The sequence below is a fragment of the Cetorhinus maximus genome, chromosome 10, assembly GCF_964194155.1.
Source record: "Cetorhinus maximus chromosome 10, sCetMax3.hap1.1, whole genome shotgun sequence".
NCBI classification, from domain to species: domain Eukaryota; kingdom Metazoa; phylum Chordata; class Chondrichthyes; order Lamniformes; family Cetorhinidae; genus Cetorhinus; species Cetorhinus maximus.
This window is the reverse complement of record NC_135888.1, coordinates 56,147,716-56,163,550: the sequence shown is the minus strand read 5'-3', so window position 1 is coordinate 56,163,550 and position 15,835 is coordinate 56,147,716. Positions and strand designations below refer to the sequence as shown.

At 45.8% G+C, this 15,835-nt stretch overlaps 1 protein-coding gene across 1 annotated transcript in view; it reads left to right on the top strand.

Annotated features, from left to right (window-relative positions):
* Positions 1 to 15,835, top strand: part of LOC144685712 (serine/threonine-protein kinase 32A-like) — a 157,337-nt gene that overhangs the window by 90,307 nt on the left and 51,195 nt on the right. The window contains exons 5-7 of the mRNA XM_078550520.1: positions 3,793 to 3,896; positions 4,928 to 5,044; positions 8,199 to 8,324. Of these exons, the coding sequence (XP_078406646.1) occupies positions 3,793 to 3,896; positions 4,928 to 5,044; positions 8,199 to 8,324 (347 nt within the window). The remainder of the gene's footprint in view (positions 1 to 3,792; positions 3,897 to 4,927; positions 5,045 to 8,198; positions 8,325 to 15,835) is intronic.

The following is a 15,835-nucleotide window of genomic DNA, read 5'->3' as shown; positions in this document are numbered from 1 at the left end:
CAGCTTCTGTGCTTTGTTTGGATGATTCCACTTTCCCTTTGCTGGCTGGAGCTCTCAGTGTCGGTGGCTGTTCCTGTTTTCTCCAATGCCACAGGGACTCCTAATAGTAATTGTGCCAATTGTTTTCCTCTATCTCCCTGCTCACACTGTTAACACTGTGTCTGTTCACACTCCCCTCAGTGCTACCTGTCTGCTCACACTCCCCTCAGTGCTGTCTGTCTGTCTGCTCACACTCCCCTCAGTGCTACCTGTCTGTCTGCTCACATTCCCCTCAGTGCTACCTGTCTGTCTGCTCACATTCCCCTCAGTGCTGTCTGTCTGTCTGCTCACACTTCCCTCAGTGCTGTCTGTCTGTCTGCTCACACTCCCCTCAGTGCTGTCTGTCTGTCTGCGCACACTCCGCTCAGTGCTGGCTGTCTGTCTGCTCACACTCCTCTCAGTGCTGTCTGTCTGTCTGCTCACACTCCCATCAGTGCTGGCTGTCTGTCTGCTCATACTCCCCTCAGCACTGTCTGCCTGCTCACACTCCCCTCAGTGCTGTCTGTCTGTCTGCTCACACTCCCATCAGTGCTGGCTGTCTGTCTGCTCACACTCCCATCAGTGCTGGCTGTCTGTCTGCTCACAATCCCCTCAGTGTTATCTGTCTGTCTGCTCACACTCCCCTCAGTGCTGTCTGCCTGTCTGCTCACACTCCCCTCAGTGCTGTCTGCCTGTCTGCTCACACTCCCCTCAGTGCTGTCTGTCTGTCTGCTCACACTCCTCTCAGTGCTGTCTGCCTGTCTGCTCACACTCCTCTCGGTGCTGTCTGCCTGTCTGCTCACACTTCCCTCAGTGCTGTCTGTCTGTCTGCTCACACTCCCCTCAGTGCTGTCTGTCTGTCTGCTCACACTCCCCTCAGCACTGTCTGTCTGCTCACACTCCCCTCAGTGTTGGCTGGCTTTCTGCTTGCATGCTCTTCTTCAGTTTTGTGAGCTGGTAGAGAGCTGCTCCCTTGTAAAATTTGGAGCCCTCATTGATCATAATTTAACTGTTTCACAACAGTCAGATGGTTTAACAGTATTGCAGAATAAGGAATGGGATGTATCTGGCCACGATTTATTGTCCCATCTGAAAGCTAGCACTCTTAAGGATGCAACACTCCCTCAGTACTGCACTGACGTGTCAGCCTGGACTATGTGTTCAAGTCCCTGGAGTGGGATTATGTAGGAGCTGCCTGAGGCAGTCAGATATACAATTGGCTACACAGTGCAAATGACATTTATTGACATCACAAGAGTGACCAAGTTACATGAAGGCACAATCACAACCTAAAAGAATGGTAGACACATGAATCACCTCCATGCCAACTATGCTCACAATCAGGCCGCACAAGACCCCTGTGATCATGTATAAATGGGCAGCCACGAGCTGGTGTCTTCCAAGCCCATAATGTGCATCCCATTCACAGTGGCTGACAATTGCTTATTGTTAACGATAAGCCAGGGAAATTTTATCAACAAGATGGTGAGTGTTCAGCAGAGCTATCTTGACACACCTAGATTGGCAACTGCTGACCGACCCCTTAGTATGTCATGGCATCTTGTCTTCCTGACCACCAGGCCTGATGGACCCACTTGGGAAGAGATAATTAGCAAGTCAGACAGAATGTCTCTGGATCAAGCGTAAAATACATGTTAGCAGAAGGAGTCAAAATGGTTCATTGGAGAGTGGGAATACAACCACACTCAACTGAGAAGCCACAGGACCCTCATCTCAGAGGCTCCATTTTCAAGTGGTCAATGATACAAGACCATCGTTCTCAAGCAGTGGAGACTGTTTCCATGCATGGGGTGCAGCTGGTCAATAAGTAGGGCAAGTCCACGAACTGCACTTGTAGCACCATGAAGGAAGCATGCAAGGCCAAGATGAATATCTGCAGCATGCAACAGCCCATGAAAAACCTACAGCTACAAGATATCAGGGGATAGTTGAGGCTTCTGGAAAGGCAGTTACAACTTCTTCCACAGATATGAGTCAGCCTTAGAAGCATTTTCCATCGCCTCCAGAACTTCAGTGGAACACTAGATCTGACCTTTAGCTCACCTGAACCCTAAGTGAGCTCATGCCCAGCATCATTGGGCTTCGAAGTATGATAACAGATGTTGTTGCCTCTTGGGATGGGGTCACTGAGGTGCCAGGCTTCCAGCGCCCCCTAGTGGCAGCACAAAATGGAGCTCAGGCCAAGGCTTAGTATTCAATGTGAAGCAGTGAGAAGCAGGTCCTTCAAGGACAATAGCAGCATTGGGATAAACATCACCTCAGACCTTGAGAGGCTCCAACTGAAAAGTCTCGGTCACCCATCTCTCGTCATTCTGGTGCACATGGAGCACCATGTAGAAGTAAAAGTTTTGAGTTTACTATGTTCAAGGTGCTAAATGGATGTGGATGCCATTTGGAGTCGACAGCCATGACAATCAGAGATATCCTTGGTCTGCAGTGGAACATGGATACTCTGGCTCATCATTGTTGACTGAAACAATGTGAAAATGGTGGTAAGGTGTCAGGAGGATCTAAGAATAAATCCATCCTTCTGCCCTCCTGGCATCACACTCTACTTAATTGTTATCAGAATAGAATCCAATCCATGAAACACTGGAGGCCATCTTTATGCAGTAGTGTACAGCTACTGTATTGTGTTGAGAAATGTCACTTGAGGCTACCTGGAGAGAAGCAGCAGCAACAAATGCAATGCAGTGGTCACTTTACGAGCCACAGATAATGTTGGGCCCCTTGCTGATGTAGCAGCCATTTAATTCCCCAGTAATCTTTAAGGGGAAGAACATATTGACAGGTTGACAGGATATCTACTGATGTGATTTATGGTATGTCTCACTCTCACTGCATCAAACCCCCGAATCCTTGTCATCCTTCACTTCAAAAAAGGAAAAATACGATTAGTTGTTGAGATATTTGCAAAGGTTAATGATCTTTTGATTTTCTTGATATAATTCACAAGAGAACAGGAAAATCAAAGAGATTAATTGTTTTACCAATATTTAAGAAAGCTGCAGGTTAGAAGAGAGTTCTCTGACATCTATGGTCTCCACTCGGCCAAGATGTCCCTGGGTCACCTTCATGCTCTCTCTAAAGCTATTTATATTGTGACATTGTATCCTAGGAAGTGGAAGGTGGTATGGAGGCAGAAACTGAGCACAATGGCAGAGATTCAAAGAACCCACCCACCAATAATTATAAGTAGGTTCTGGCTGAGCAGCCAAGTTGACTGATGGGTTCCTGGGAGGAAACTAAAGGCAGATAATTTTTTTGAGATAGGAACATAATGGAACAGCTCAGTGCCCTATGTTTAACATACTGCCACAAAACTGACAAGAAAATGTATGCTGGTAGTTTTAATGAGAAAACTCAAAGCTACCGTATTTTTTTTACTTTGTTGCTGGAAAGATGGACTCCAGTAGCCTTTTCCTGCCTTGTACGGTGTCACCTATAGCAACCACTCAATGATCAAGCAATGGAAAAGTTGTGGTCATGTGATCTCCCTTGAGTAGGGAGATGCAGCTTAGCATGTTGGGAGCTCCTCAGAAATTTCCAGACAAGCTGATTGAGCAACCATTACGGCTAGAAGTGAGAAGTGTTCAGATCTTTTTACGCTGCTGCTGTTTGTATTTTCTCTCAATCTTTCTCTCTGAAAATTCTTTCCAGTCTAGAAGAACCTTCACATGGGACCTTCACTAATGAAGAAAGAATATTAATTGTAATGAAAAGCTGCAATATCAATTTTACATTTTTCCATAGCTCCAGAAATATTTCATCCCTTTGTAAATGGACGTACTGGCTATCTCTTTGCTGTGGACTGGTGGTCTCTTGGAATCACGGCCTATGAGCTCCTCAAAGGACAGGTACAGAGAACTGTCCATTACTCTTATTCAGTGCACACATACACACTACATCTAACACAATCTGTCACTGAGTCTAAGGGCCTGGGTACTTTATCAAATTTCATTCCGTGCCAATTTTCACCCCTTCCCTCCCCATGGCCTTGTTACCTTGCTGAGTAAAGCTGCCAGTTGCTCTTTGGTACCATTATTCATGTATGACTGCGGCTACGAGTATTGTCAGGTTATTTGGGCTTCATAGCCTGTACCTAGCTAACATTATCTAGCAGAATGCCAACCAAAGATTGGACCTGAGACCGGATACGTTTTGGTTTCAGCTGCCCCTTCCCCCGCCACCTAACACCCCATGCCCCCCACAACTGCATAAGCCCACTCATCCGTGGCAGAATCCTGAAGATGCAGAAATAGAGATCCTCTATGAAATCTTTTCACCCTGAAATTTGTGACTTGTGTGAGGGTCCAGACTCATGGGGTTAGCAGCATCTCAGTACCTTGTCCAAACAGGCAAAACAGTGAGTAGGTCGATTTTCTGAGGCGGGGAGAGGGATTGGATAAACAGTCAAGGATGATCCAATCATCAGCCAGTATTCACACACACACACTCTCTGGCATAGGTCACTGGATAGCATGGGATGATGAGTCCTATTGTCGGCCCCCTCCCCACCCTCCACCACAGTTGAGATTAGTTAATAGCACAGATCTGGGATCAAATCTAGGGTTGTCCAATTTTTATAGTCTAATCCTTTAACTGTTAGTGCATTACCTACTGAGCCACCACAAAGACCCTCATTGCCATTTTATCCAAATTCAGAACACTCTAACAGATTCCTCCATCAGAAATATTTCCTTTTATCCTTCTCAGGTCTTTTTGGCTATAAATTAAAATTAAAAGACATACATTCAAAATATAATGAAATAATTATATTGACTAAGTCATGATGTTGCTGTTTAGACAATGAAAGCAAACTTTTGCTAAGTAGCTGACCCTGAAATTCATTGCTATATATACAGTCAATGTTTATATCTTTTCACAGAGACCATATGAAATCCGTTCCAGCACTTCAGTTAATGAAGCCCTTCACATATTCAACTCTGTCACCATTAACTATCCCTCCAGCTGGTCCAGTGGATTGGTGTCACTGCTTCGGAAGGTAAGGAGAAATTCAGCAACAAATGTCAGGTTGCCAACTCTAATTGGATGCATTGCAATTAATTCCAACACCTCACCTCACCACCATGCTTCCCTCCCCCTAACACAAGTGCCATTGGACCATCCTTGTGGCTTGCCACCTTGCCATGCCAATTGGAAAGTGCACAGAATCTTTGTTACCTGATTGGATGGTTCTTCACTGTCAGTCAAACAGCCATTTTACCCATCAATATTTTTACAACTAACAACCAAAAGTCTTCAAAGAAAATGAAAAAAAGACACACAACGTTTTAATGATTTTCCACCCAGTTGCTCATAGCAATGTCTGTGAGATTAATTCCTGGAGGCACCTTCTTTATTCTTTCATAGGATGTGGGCATCACTGGCAATACCAGCATTTTTTGCCCATCCCTAATTGTCCTTGAACTGTGTGGCTTGCTAGGCTATTTCAGAGAACATTTAAGAGTCAGCCACATTGTTGTGGATCTGGAGTCAAATGTAGGCCAGAACAGGTAATGATGGCAGATTTCCTTCCCTAAAGGGCTTTAGTGAACCAGATGGGTTTTTTTTAAACAAAAAAAAAATGAAAGCTTCATGGTCACCATTACATCTGGATTTATTAATTGAGTTCAAATGCCTTGGTGGGATTTGAATACATGACCCCAGAGAATTAGCCTGAGCTTCTGACTTACTATTCCAGTGACATTACCACTAAGCCATCATCTCCTCACTCTTTGAGCCTTGACAAGTCAAATGATATTCGTACAATTGGAAAAACTCAGAGGTCTGGATGAGGGAAGGCTGCTGGCCGCTATGGTGGGAGGTATGGATAACCACCATGATCAAGGTCTCCCATGTTTAGGTTAACAGCAATTCAATAGTCCATCATTCTGATACTTTTAGGGTTTTCCTCTGTGATATTTTCCTCTTGCCTTTGAATAGCTGCCTTTGAACGAATAAGAAGCAAGTAATCTCAAAATCATAACATACATTGAATTACGTAGAATTTAGTCAAATTAAACTTGAAATAATATGGAGGGAAGGAATATGGGAAAGTGATTTGGGGGGAAAAGTGGAAGAGAAGTTGAGTGTGAAGAAGATGATTACTTTTTTTGTTTATTGGCAATGTTGTCCCCTCCCCTGCTTGCTTCAAATGGTGCCATGTAATATTTAACATCTAACTAAACAGGAAGACTATGGGGTATGAGAGTTGTGCCTTTGTTTGTTAGTTTTCCTGTTGAATTTGATTACACAGAAAAAATAGTGGGCTAAATTTCATGGTCAGTAGCAAACACATGTTCGACTTGCATGGATATTTAAATGGGCTTTTGCACTGGAAGTTGCTGATAGCCAAACATTCAAACGGTGCAGTGTCCAACGTATAAATTGGACAGTCACTTTCAGCAACCCCACATGAGCAGTTAAATTTGTGAATCAGGAGGTTGTTGTCTGGGATGCCCACTGCTTCACTGAGAGACTTGTCATTCAAGTGTATTGAATGACATGAAGTTGCTGTTATTAACTGACACATGCCCACCAACTTATCAGAAAAAGTTAGGACCTGTCCATTCCAGTGTAAGTACCCTTTTAATAATGTGGTAAATCTTAATTATTAACAAATAACCTCTCTGGCACTGAAAATTAACTTTAATAAGTGTGGAGTTTCATTCCTTCAGCTTTTAATCATGTAAATATTAAAAAATTGAATTTTTTTAAACCGTTTATTTCAGTCTCTTTTATATCTCTCTCTTAATCCATTTTTAAAATTTTCCTTTATTTTTCTTTCCGAAACTGATTTGATATTGAATTCAATACACTAGCTGACACCTGGTTTAGACATGGTGCTGCTCATTAACAATGGTTTAATTTTGATTGGTTAAGTAGATACACAGTTGCTTGCTCTGTTCACACAGGCCCCAGATACCCTGCTCCCATATACTTGCACCCTTTGCTCTTCTAGGTGGTATCATGATCTCACAGGAACTCACCAAGGTTCCTTCGGCAGCACCTTCCAAAGCCACAACCGCTACCATCTAGAAGGACAAGGGCAACAGACACATGGGGGAGAATTTTCTCCCTGTCGGGCGGGCCAGCCGGGAGTGTGCGCAGGCGGGCACGGACCCGATCGCCGCGCGCAATCGGCTGCGCACCGCCATTTTACATGGGCAAGCCAATTAAGGCACGCCCAGCATAACGTGCACTCAATGCCACATGTGCACGAAAGAGTGCAGAAATCTCCCTGAGGCACAGAGCTGCCTCAGGGAGATTAATTTCGTTATCAAAAATTGAAAAAAAGAATAAATAAGATTATTCAGAGATGTCCCCACACATTAGCTGGGACATGTTTATGAATTTTCTTGAAACATTTTATTGAATTAATAAACCCTTCGTGAAACTTCATCCCGCCCGCGGTTGAGGTTCCAAGAAAAATGCAAAGGCTGTCTGTGCTCTTCACCTGCCCACCAACCTTAAGCACTGACAATTACTCCAATTAGATTATTAATGGCCTTCTCAGGCCTTTGACAGTTTGATGGGCACGCAGCCGAATCTAGTGCCGCACATAATTTTACAGGTTGACGTGCGGGGCCTGCCCCCGCATGTCAAACAGAAGATTCTGACCATGGGAACACCACTACCTGGAAGTTCTCCAAACCACTCACCATCCTGACTTAGAAATATATCGCCGTTATTTTACTGTCACTTGGTCAAAATCCTGGAACTCCCTCCCTAACAGCACTGTAGCTGTACCTACACCGCAGTGACTGCAGGGGTTCAAGAAGGGAGCTCACCACTACCTTCTCAAGGACAATTAGGGACAGGCAATAAGTGCTGGCCCAGCCAGTGATGCCCACATCTAATGAATGAATAAAAAAAATGATCATTATGAATTTTTCGAATGGGCCAATGACTTTGTTGCACAGTGATCCAAAAGAAAGCACCTTGTCAAATCTCCCAGAAGCATCAATGTGGCTTATTGAATGCATGGAGAGTCAACACATACCAGTGTATTAGATAGATTATAGAAATCCGATACAAAGCCTTTTGTTTTGAATGAATTTGATGTGTGTGAATCTGACGTGAAGCTCCTAGTATTGCATAAATCTGTTTGTTGGATTGTCCCCCTCCTATTAATCATTTTTATTCATTCTTTACAGTTGCTTACGGTTAGCTCAACCCAGCGCCTCTCCAGCCTGGCTGATATGCAAGGCTCTCCTTACCTCGCAGACATCAACTGGGATGCTGTCCTGGAGAAGAAGCTCACAGCAGGTTTTATTCCCAATGTAAGTCATCTCTACTTAGACCTTTGCTGGTTGTCTAACCGTGCATGACATACTGTTGTGTGAATCACAGCCAGTCATGTCATAGGATCCTTCCATGTTCTTCTCTTCCCATTTGCTGGTTAATGTTTTGAACAATAATCTTTGGAGCTGTCCACTTACATGGGGTATTCTCAGATATAAAGCCCATCTTTAAGAAAGAATTTGCATTTATATAGCACCTTTCTCTGCCTCTGTACATCACCCAAATGCTTTGGAGCCAATTTTCTGAAGTGCAGTCACTGTTATAATATCAAATCCACGGCAGCCAATTTGCACACAGCAAGATCCCACAAACAGTGAAGATTGTTTTAATAATGCTTTAGTGATGTTGTTTGAGAGATGAATATTATCCAGGACATTGGGGATGGGGTGGGAGTACCCCCTGCTCCTTTTCGAAATAGTAGCCATGGCATAATTTATGTCCACTTGATTGGGTAGATGGAGCCTCAGTTTAATATCTTATCCAAAAGCTGGTATCTCTGATAGTGAGGCATCCCTTCAGCACCGCACTGCAGTGTTAGTCTAAATGTGCTGCAAACTGTGGAGAGAGACTTGAACCCATTGACCTTCAGACATAGAGGCAATAAATCTGTGTGCCCGAAAATTATACCAACTGTTTATTGAGTGTGCTGTACACTCCTGTTTGGAGGGGTGGGGTGGTCATGATGGGGTTTGCTGCCTTCCTACCATCCTTCTGTTACCCTTTATGAGTGGCACTCCTTGATGAGTCTTTTGGGACCATAACAGGCAATTTGCCCTTGGCAACCATCACAAGTCAAGTCCTTTGCTTCAAATACCAATCCATTCAGGCATTTAGCCTCAGTGACTAGATAATAATTGGAATTGGGAATACTGGCTGATTTTTCTCCTCTTCATGCACGTATATTGATGCCAACTGCAAACCCCACCCCCACCCCCACCCCCATCCTAACTGAGATTATCTAATTCAACGTAAATCAAGGACCAAACATTCGACTTTCTGCTCTTTATGGCTCAGTAACAGATGGAAAACTTTCCCGGTGGGACAGAAAATAAAATCAGCTCTAATTGTAATGATTAATAAAAGAATTGCAGTGGAATCACAATCATTCTTGCCCCCTTGGCAGCATATTGGATAATCAAGTTTCTCCCTAATTTTAACCTGACACGGTTACTAGGTTTTCACTTCTGATTGAGATTCCGCAATCAAGTTCACTGAATGGAGAGATACAACCCACATTTCAAAAAATTAGGTGTTATGATAAAGTGCTGGGAGCCTGACTCCTATTGGTGTCTTGTCCAAAAACTCTGTCTCCTACTGAACTCCTGTCCCAAACCTCTGTCTCCTACTTGTCTCCTGTCCCAAAACTCTGTCTCCTACTGAACTCCTGTCCCAAACCTCTGTTTCCTACTGAACTTCTGTCTCAAAAATCTGTCTCCTACTGGACTCCTGTCCTAAACCTGTGTCTCCTACTGGTCTCCTGTCTCAAAACTCTGTCTCCTACTGGACTCCTGTCCTAAACCTGTGTCTCCTACTGGTCTCCTGTCTCAAAACTCTTGTCTCCTACTGGTCTCCTGTCTCAAAACTCTGTCTCCTACTGGACTCCTGTCCTAAACCTCTGTCTCCTACTGGACTCCTGTCTCAAAGTCTGTTTCCTAGTATTTTCCTGTCCCAAATTCCTGATGTGCTGACTCAAAATTAAATTTCAGCTTTAGGTGGATAATAAATTCTACCGAGCCCCAGACACAACTTAAAATTTTTCAATTTTATGTCATGCAAAGATCAATCAAAACTCTCCAATTAAAAATGCAGATAATTGACAGTGTGATTACTGGCAGTATGGTTAATCCAGACTGTACTGGGCATTCTGCACAATGAAGTGTTTCTGCGAATGGTGAGTGGCCAAAGGCCAAATTTATTAGTTTTAGGATACTTCAAAGATGCAGGGGAATAACTTATCAACATGGAAGGTGCTGTTTAATAGCAACAAAGAGCTGACACACTCCAATATCACAGCAGAGCACACTGGAGTACACAGTGGGTCAATCCCATACATTCACACATTACCTTCCCCATTCAGACACTGACTGACATTTGCTCTTTTATATTTCAGATTCTAGAGATTTTATTTAAATACTCCCAAGTTCACATTATTGAAAGATTAATAAATGTCAAGGATAGAATTCAGGAAAAATAATAATAAAGTCATGAGGTTTATTATTAATTTGGAATCACATACTGCTACATATGTGCCACTTACATTCCATAAATCACAGATAAAGTTGCTTGAAAGAGACTTAAAACTCAGTTAATAGATTTCCCTGAACTCCCTTTGTCGTGTTTCACAGGATGTACATTTTCATTCAGTGTAATGTGTATTAATAATTGTTAATTGATAACAATAATTAATTATTATTATCAATAAAAAATTATGATAATATCAACCTGTGAGCTACTCAGCTCCTGAAAGCACACTGCCTGGTGGTTTATTTAACCATGTGTAACATGGAATTGTCACCAAGCTGCTCAGATTGTATTTTGTTCACATGATTGAAATGTGCCGGCACCTTCTCCCCTTTCAGGGTGTCCAAGTTCAACTCATTTGATTGCAGTGCTGTGAGGTGACGGATGGTGCCTGGGCAGCAGCAGTCCGTGGAGGTGTGAGGTTGGATCAATTTTCTTCACAAATAAAGGAGGATTTATGCCAATGTCTCCCCCAAGATTAAAGAGGTTGTTCCACTCCTGGTGGGGAGTCTCTCTTGACATGAGTGTGGTTGAAAGACAGGGCTGTAAGGATATAAGGGGCCAAGTCTGTGACCCTAGTGAGGTGGGAGTTCCCCTTTAAGATGTGAGGTAGAATCTCAACAGGGAAGAGAGTACATGAAGGAGTGAGGATGGTGGACTTGCTTTCTTGCATTCACTTCACATAATTGGACTATAGTCAGGTTGACAGGCAGAGCTTTAGAGCAGGGCTGAACAAATGTACCTTTTTTCACTGACTGAGTGCTACTGCAAACAGAAGAATATCCTCAAAGAAAGGAAGACACATACTCTCCTCTTGGGAAAGTTCTTTTTCCCCAATGTTCTCTCTTTTTCTCTCCTATTAAAGAAATGGCTATTGTTGTTAGGGAGAGGGTATCTCATGGGCTGCTCTGTGAATGTGGACAATGAGTAGGAGCAAGTTATTCAACTATGGGTGGCATCATAGACAAACCCCACCTGCCCCAAATCCAATTGGCTTGTCAAGCCTTCTCCTAAATTGCAAGATGTCAGTGTTTAAGGACTTCGCAGGTCTCTTTCTTTCAGAAGTGGGAGGAGGCTTGTGTGGAGCATAAACACTGACATAGTTTGGGCAGTTCAACCTGTTCCTGTACTGTATATTCAGTGTAATGCATTATATAGAATAGAATGATCTGTTCTAAACATTTCTAATGTACAGTGAGGGAACATTTGCTTCAAATATAATCAACGCAAACTCACTGACAGCTGGCACAGTGCATCTACATAAAGCTGAATAAAGACTGGGATTTTCCATCCCCATTGGAGTCAGGCATCATGGCATGCGTGAGTGGACAATATGGCGGGAAGGCCAAGAATCGGTTTTATGCTGTCGTAAAACCAGTTTGCAATTGTCCACTGCACCCATCAATGGTGGGCCGCCTTTCCCACCGTCCAATGGTGGGAATTTCATTTTAATACATCTGCATCAAATTATAAACCCTGATCACCGGGATCATCCCCCCCATGCCAAATTTACTGCCCATGTCGATGGGGAAACACACCGGCCCAGAACACACCTGGACAAGTGAGACGTGCGGAAGTTGGGACTTACCGTTAGGGCCTTGCTCAGATCGCGTACATCCGAGGAGCAGAAGATGCTGGAGCCCGACAGCAACAGGACCCTGAAGGAACACATGCATCACATGCTGGGTGGATTCTCATGGACATGGCTCCACCAAAGCAGCTCATGAAAGGTGGAAGGTCACCGTTGATGTCTGGGATCTGCTTCGGGACATCAGTGTCTTGGCCATTGTCTGCTATGGATGATTGATGAGAGGGTGGAAAGGAAGATCTAGGTTTGACTGGGAGAGGAAGGTGTACCGGCAGTGGGGGTGAGGTTGGGAAGGGGGGAGCGATGGTGTCAGGGGGTTGAGGTTGGTAGGGGGGAGGGAGTACGAGGAGAAGAGGGTGTAATGAGGGAGAATGTGGCAACTAAGGAAGTAGATATAAGGAACTATCTATAGTAGATATATGAGGAAGGTGTAAGGGAAGGAGTTCAGAGGGGAAAGGAGTTTGGAAGGGGGAAGGACTTCAGGGGAAGGAAGCAGCTTAGGGGCAGGAGCCCAGGCGGAGGAAGGAGCCTAGCGGGGGAGGAAGGAGTTTGGAGGGAGGAAGGAGTAAGAATGGAGGAAAGAGTAAGGGAGGGATGCCCAGGTGACCGTGCAAGAGAGGGGTCTGTGGAGTCGATGACTGCCTCTTGGGGAGCAAAATGAGGCTGAGCACGGTAGGAGGGGATAGTGAATATGAGAGAGGGCAGAGTGAGGCAGTAGGGTGGGAGGGCAAGGGTGTGATGGTAGCAGTAGAAGGGATGGCAAGGGTGGTTGGTGGGGTATCAGAGGCAGACACGGACCCTGGGGGTGGGAAGGAGCATGTCGGGGAGGTCAATGTGGATGGGGGTAGGATCTTAGGAAGGAAGGGAACATGCATGTTCAGCTAGACATCCCGGAAAGTAAAGGGTTCTGGTTGGTGGGTGACCGTGGAGAGGTGGAAGGTGATGCCAGAGGGGGATTAACAGTGATGGGGGAAAGGACATGGGTGACTGGGGGAGGGGAAAGGACGGGGGATCTGAAAACATACTTAACAACCACCATGCTTCTAAAATCAAAAGTGAAAGGAGCCTCCTGTTAGGCGGGCATAGTGCTGATTGGGAGTGTGATCAGTGGGTGGGCGGTGATACAGGTCAGCTCAGATGGACAACCGAAAGGGAACCCCAGCAGGCGGTACTAAAAATGATCAGGACTTTGAGATGAGTGTGATGGAGGAAGGCTCCGTGTGCTACATACACTTTTTCCTCCAGAATCATTTGTGATCTGGATGCGTGCAGCTGAACTGTTAGTGGGGAAAAATGCAGGGGGAGGACTTGCAAAGCCTGTAAATAAAACCGAAAGACACCATCACACGTTATTCAGTGGAAGTGTATATTTTTAGATTATAAAATGACAAAATGTGTTCATCTGTGCAGCCACTTGTGATCAGAATTTCTTAACTTTTCTAGGCCTAACACTTCTAATTTCTGCCCAGCAGGGGTGGAGACAGCCTGTGCAATGGTTGGCCCTGTTGCCTCTGATGACTTCGGTGTGGGTCCTCTGGGGAGCTGAGGCCTTGAGGGCCCCGGCTTGCTTTGGCTGTCCTCCTGTGGGCCAGCTGTTCCCTCTGCAGTTACAAAGGACAAGGTTGAGGGGGTCACAGGCAAAGGGGACTCAGAGAAATCCTCTGAGATTCCTGAGTGGATGACCCAGGGGTGTCCATCTATCGCTCCTCCTCTCTTCGGGTGCCTGAGGGCCCCGACATGACCCCTTGAGGGGAAGGAGCACCTGGAGAGATGTCGAGGTACCCCACTTCCCTCTCATGTTGCCACTGCAGGAACTCACCCATGGCTACCGGGATGGAGTGCAGGTCTGCGCTCACCTCCGCATTCTGCAGGGTCAGGGTCTCCATGGTGTCCACCATCCTTCCCATGGAGACCTCCATACGCGGACATGTGGGCACCACATCATCAGAGAGCAGGCAGACGCACTCCTCCAACTTGCATCACACTCTGTTGAGGGCTTTCAACAGCTCAACATGATGTTCCCCTGCTTTCTACTGGCTCCCCACGAAGAATTGGAAGGCCAAATCCAGATACTAGTCATCTGACTCGGACCTCACAGATGCCTCTTCCCCAGCAGTCCTCCAAATGCTGGGGAGCTCAGTTGAACCTGCCTCCTCCTGCTGCAGACACGTGTCCATGCAGTGACCACCAGATTGTGAACCCAACCCAAGATCTAGGTCCCACCGAGGTGTGTGTCTCTGTGCTGGTGGAGGGTGTGGGTAAGTGCTGTGACATGTCTTCCAGGCTGCTTATTTCAGCTCTTCAATGGAGGAGGTGTCCTCTTGGCTGGAGGTCAGGACATGGATGGAGCTGAGGGACTGGCTGGCTGAGGGTGTCGGTCACTTGGCAGAGCTCCCTGTGAACCAAAGCAGAGATAATTAGTGCATGGCAGCAGAGTCAAAAGCAGGAGAGAGAGCACCCACATTTGCATTGAGAGAGGGATGATGTGGTGCAGAATTCCACACATGCGTGTTCGCCACCAACCTCACCGTCGCCGCCGGCATGGTCCACATCCTCACCAGTCAGTGCGATGCCACAAAGTGAGTGAGGAGCCTAGTGTGGGCCACTCCATCCCCAGTCTGGGACCTCTCCCTGCTGCTGTGAGCCAGCTTCTCCTGCACGAAAACAGGCGGAGAGCGTGTTAGCAGGACACATGGCTCTGCGTGGAATGTTGGTGTGGGGAGCGGAGTCATGGACGGGATGAGAACGTGCGCTCGAGAGGATATGAGCCTATGGAGATGTGAGGGCGTGTGTGAGAGTTAGTGGTGTTGTCCCTTGAGGTGTGAGATCCCTGCAAATGTGTGATGGATTTGTGAGTGTGTGAGTTGAGAGTGATGAGAAGAGTGACTTACCCTGCCGGAACGGATGAGACCATTCAGCCACTTGCGGCACTGGATGGCTGTCCACTTTTGCAAAGCATTGGTGCTGGCCACCGCCTCCCATGCTGGATTGGTGACCTTGCTTGCTGGTCTTCACCCAGAGCAGGGGTAGAGGATTTCACGATGGGCCTCCACTGCATCCAGTCGGCGTCCGAGGGATGCATCGTTAAATTTGGGGCAGCATGTTTCCTCGCTTTGGCAGCCATCAGTTCGCAGTAGTTTCCTATCCCTTGGAGAGATGGCGGGGCGGGGCGGGGCGAATCAGTGACCTGTGACCCGACGTGTTTCCTGGGAATGCATTATTGATGAGGTAGGAGTGGGACGATGTGGCGTGAAAAGCAACCATAGCGGTCAGCGGGTAAAACATCCCTTTTACCACCCGCTACCATACTTATAGCAAATCTGGGATGATTCCACCTGAAGGTTCCATTTTCAATCCTTCATGTGAGCAGAGTTGGCCGGCTTCAATCGCTGATGGGATGCCATAGCCAGACTGGGTGCTGTTGAATTAGGGAGAGGAAAATGAGCCAAGATGCCTGATACTGCTCACTGTCAAGTGACTCCAAATGAAAAAGCCTGATTAAGGACTAGATCAAGCTCTGCAGTGATGCCCCAACAGTTGAATTATTTGTAACCATTACTGTCCAGGCTCACAGTTAGTTCAAGTGAGAGTTGAACCAGTTCCTGACTGGGGTGGAAATCGCCTTATATAAAAGGTAACATGTAACATTACTGAGGGCCA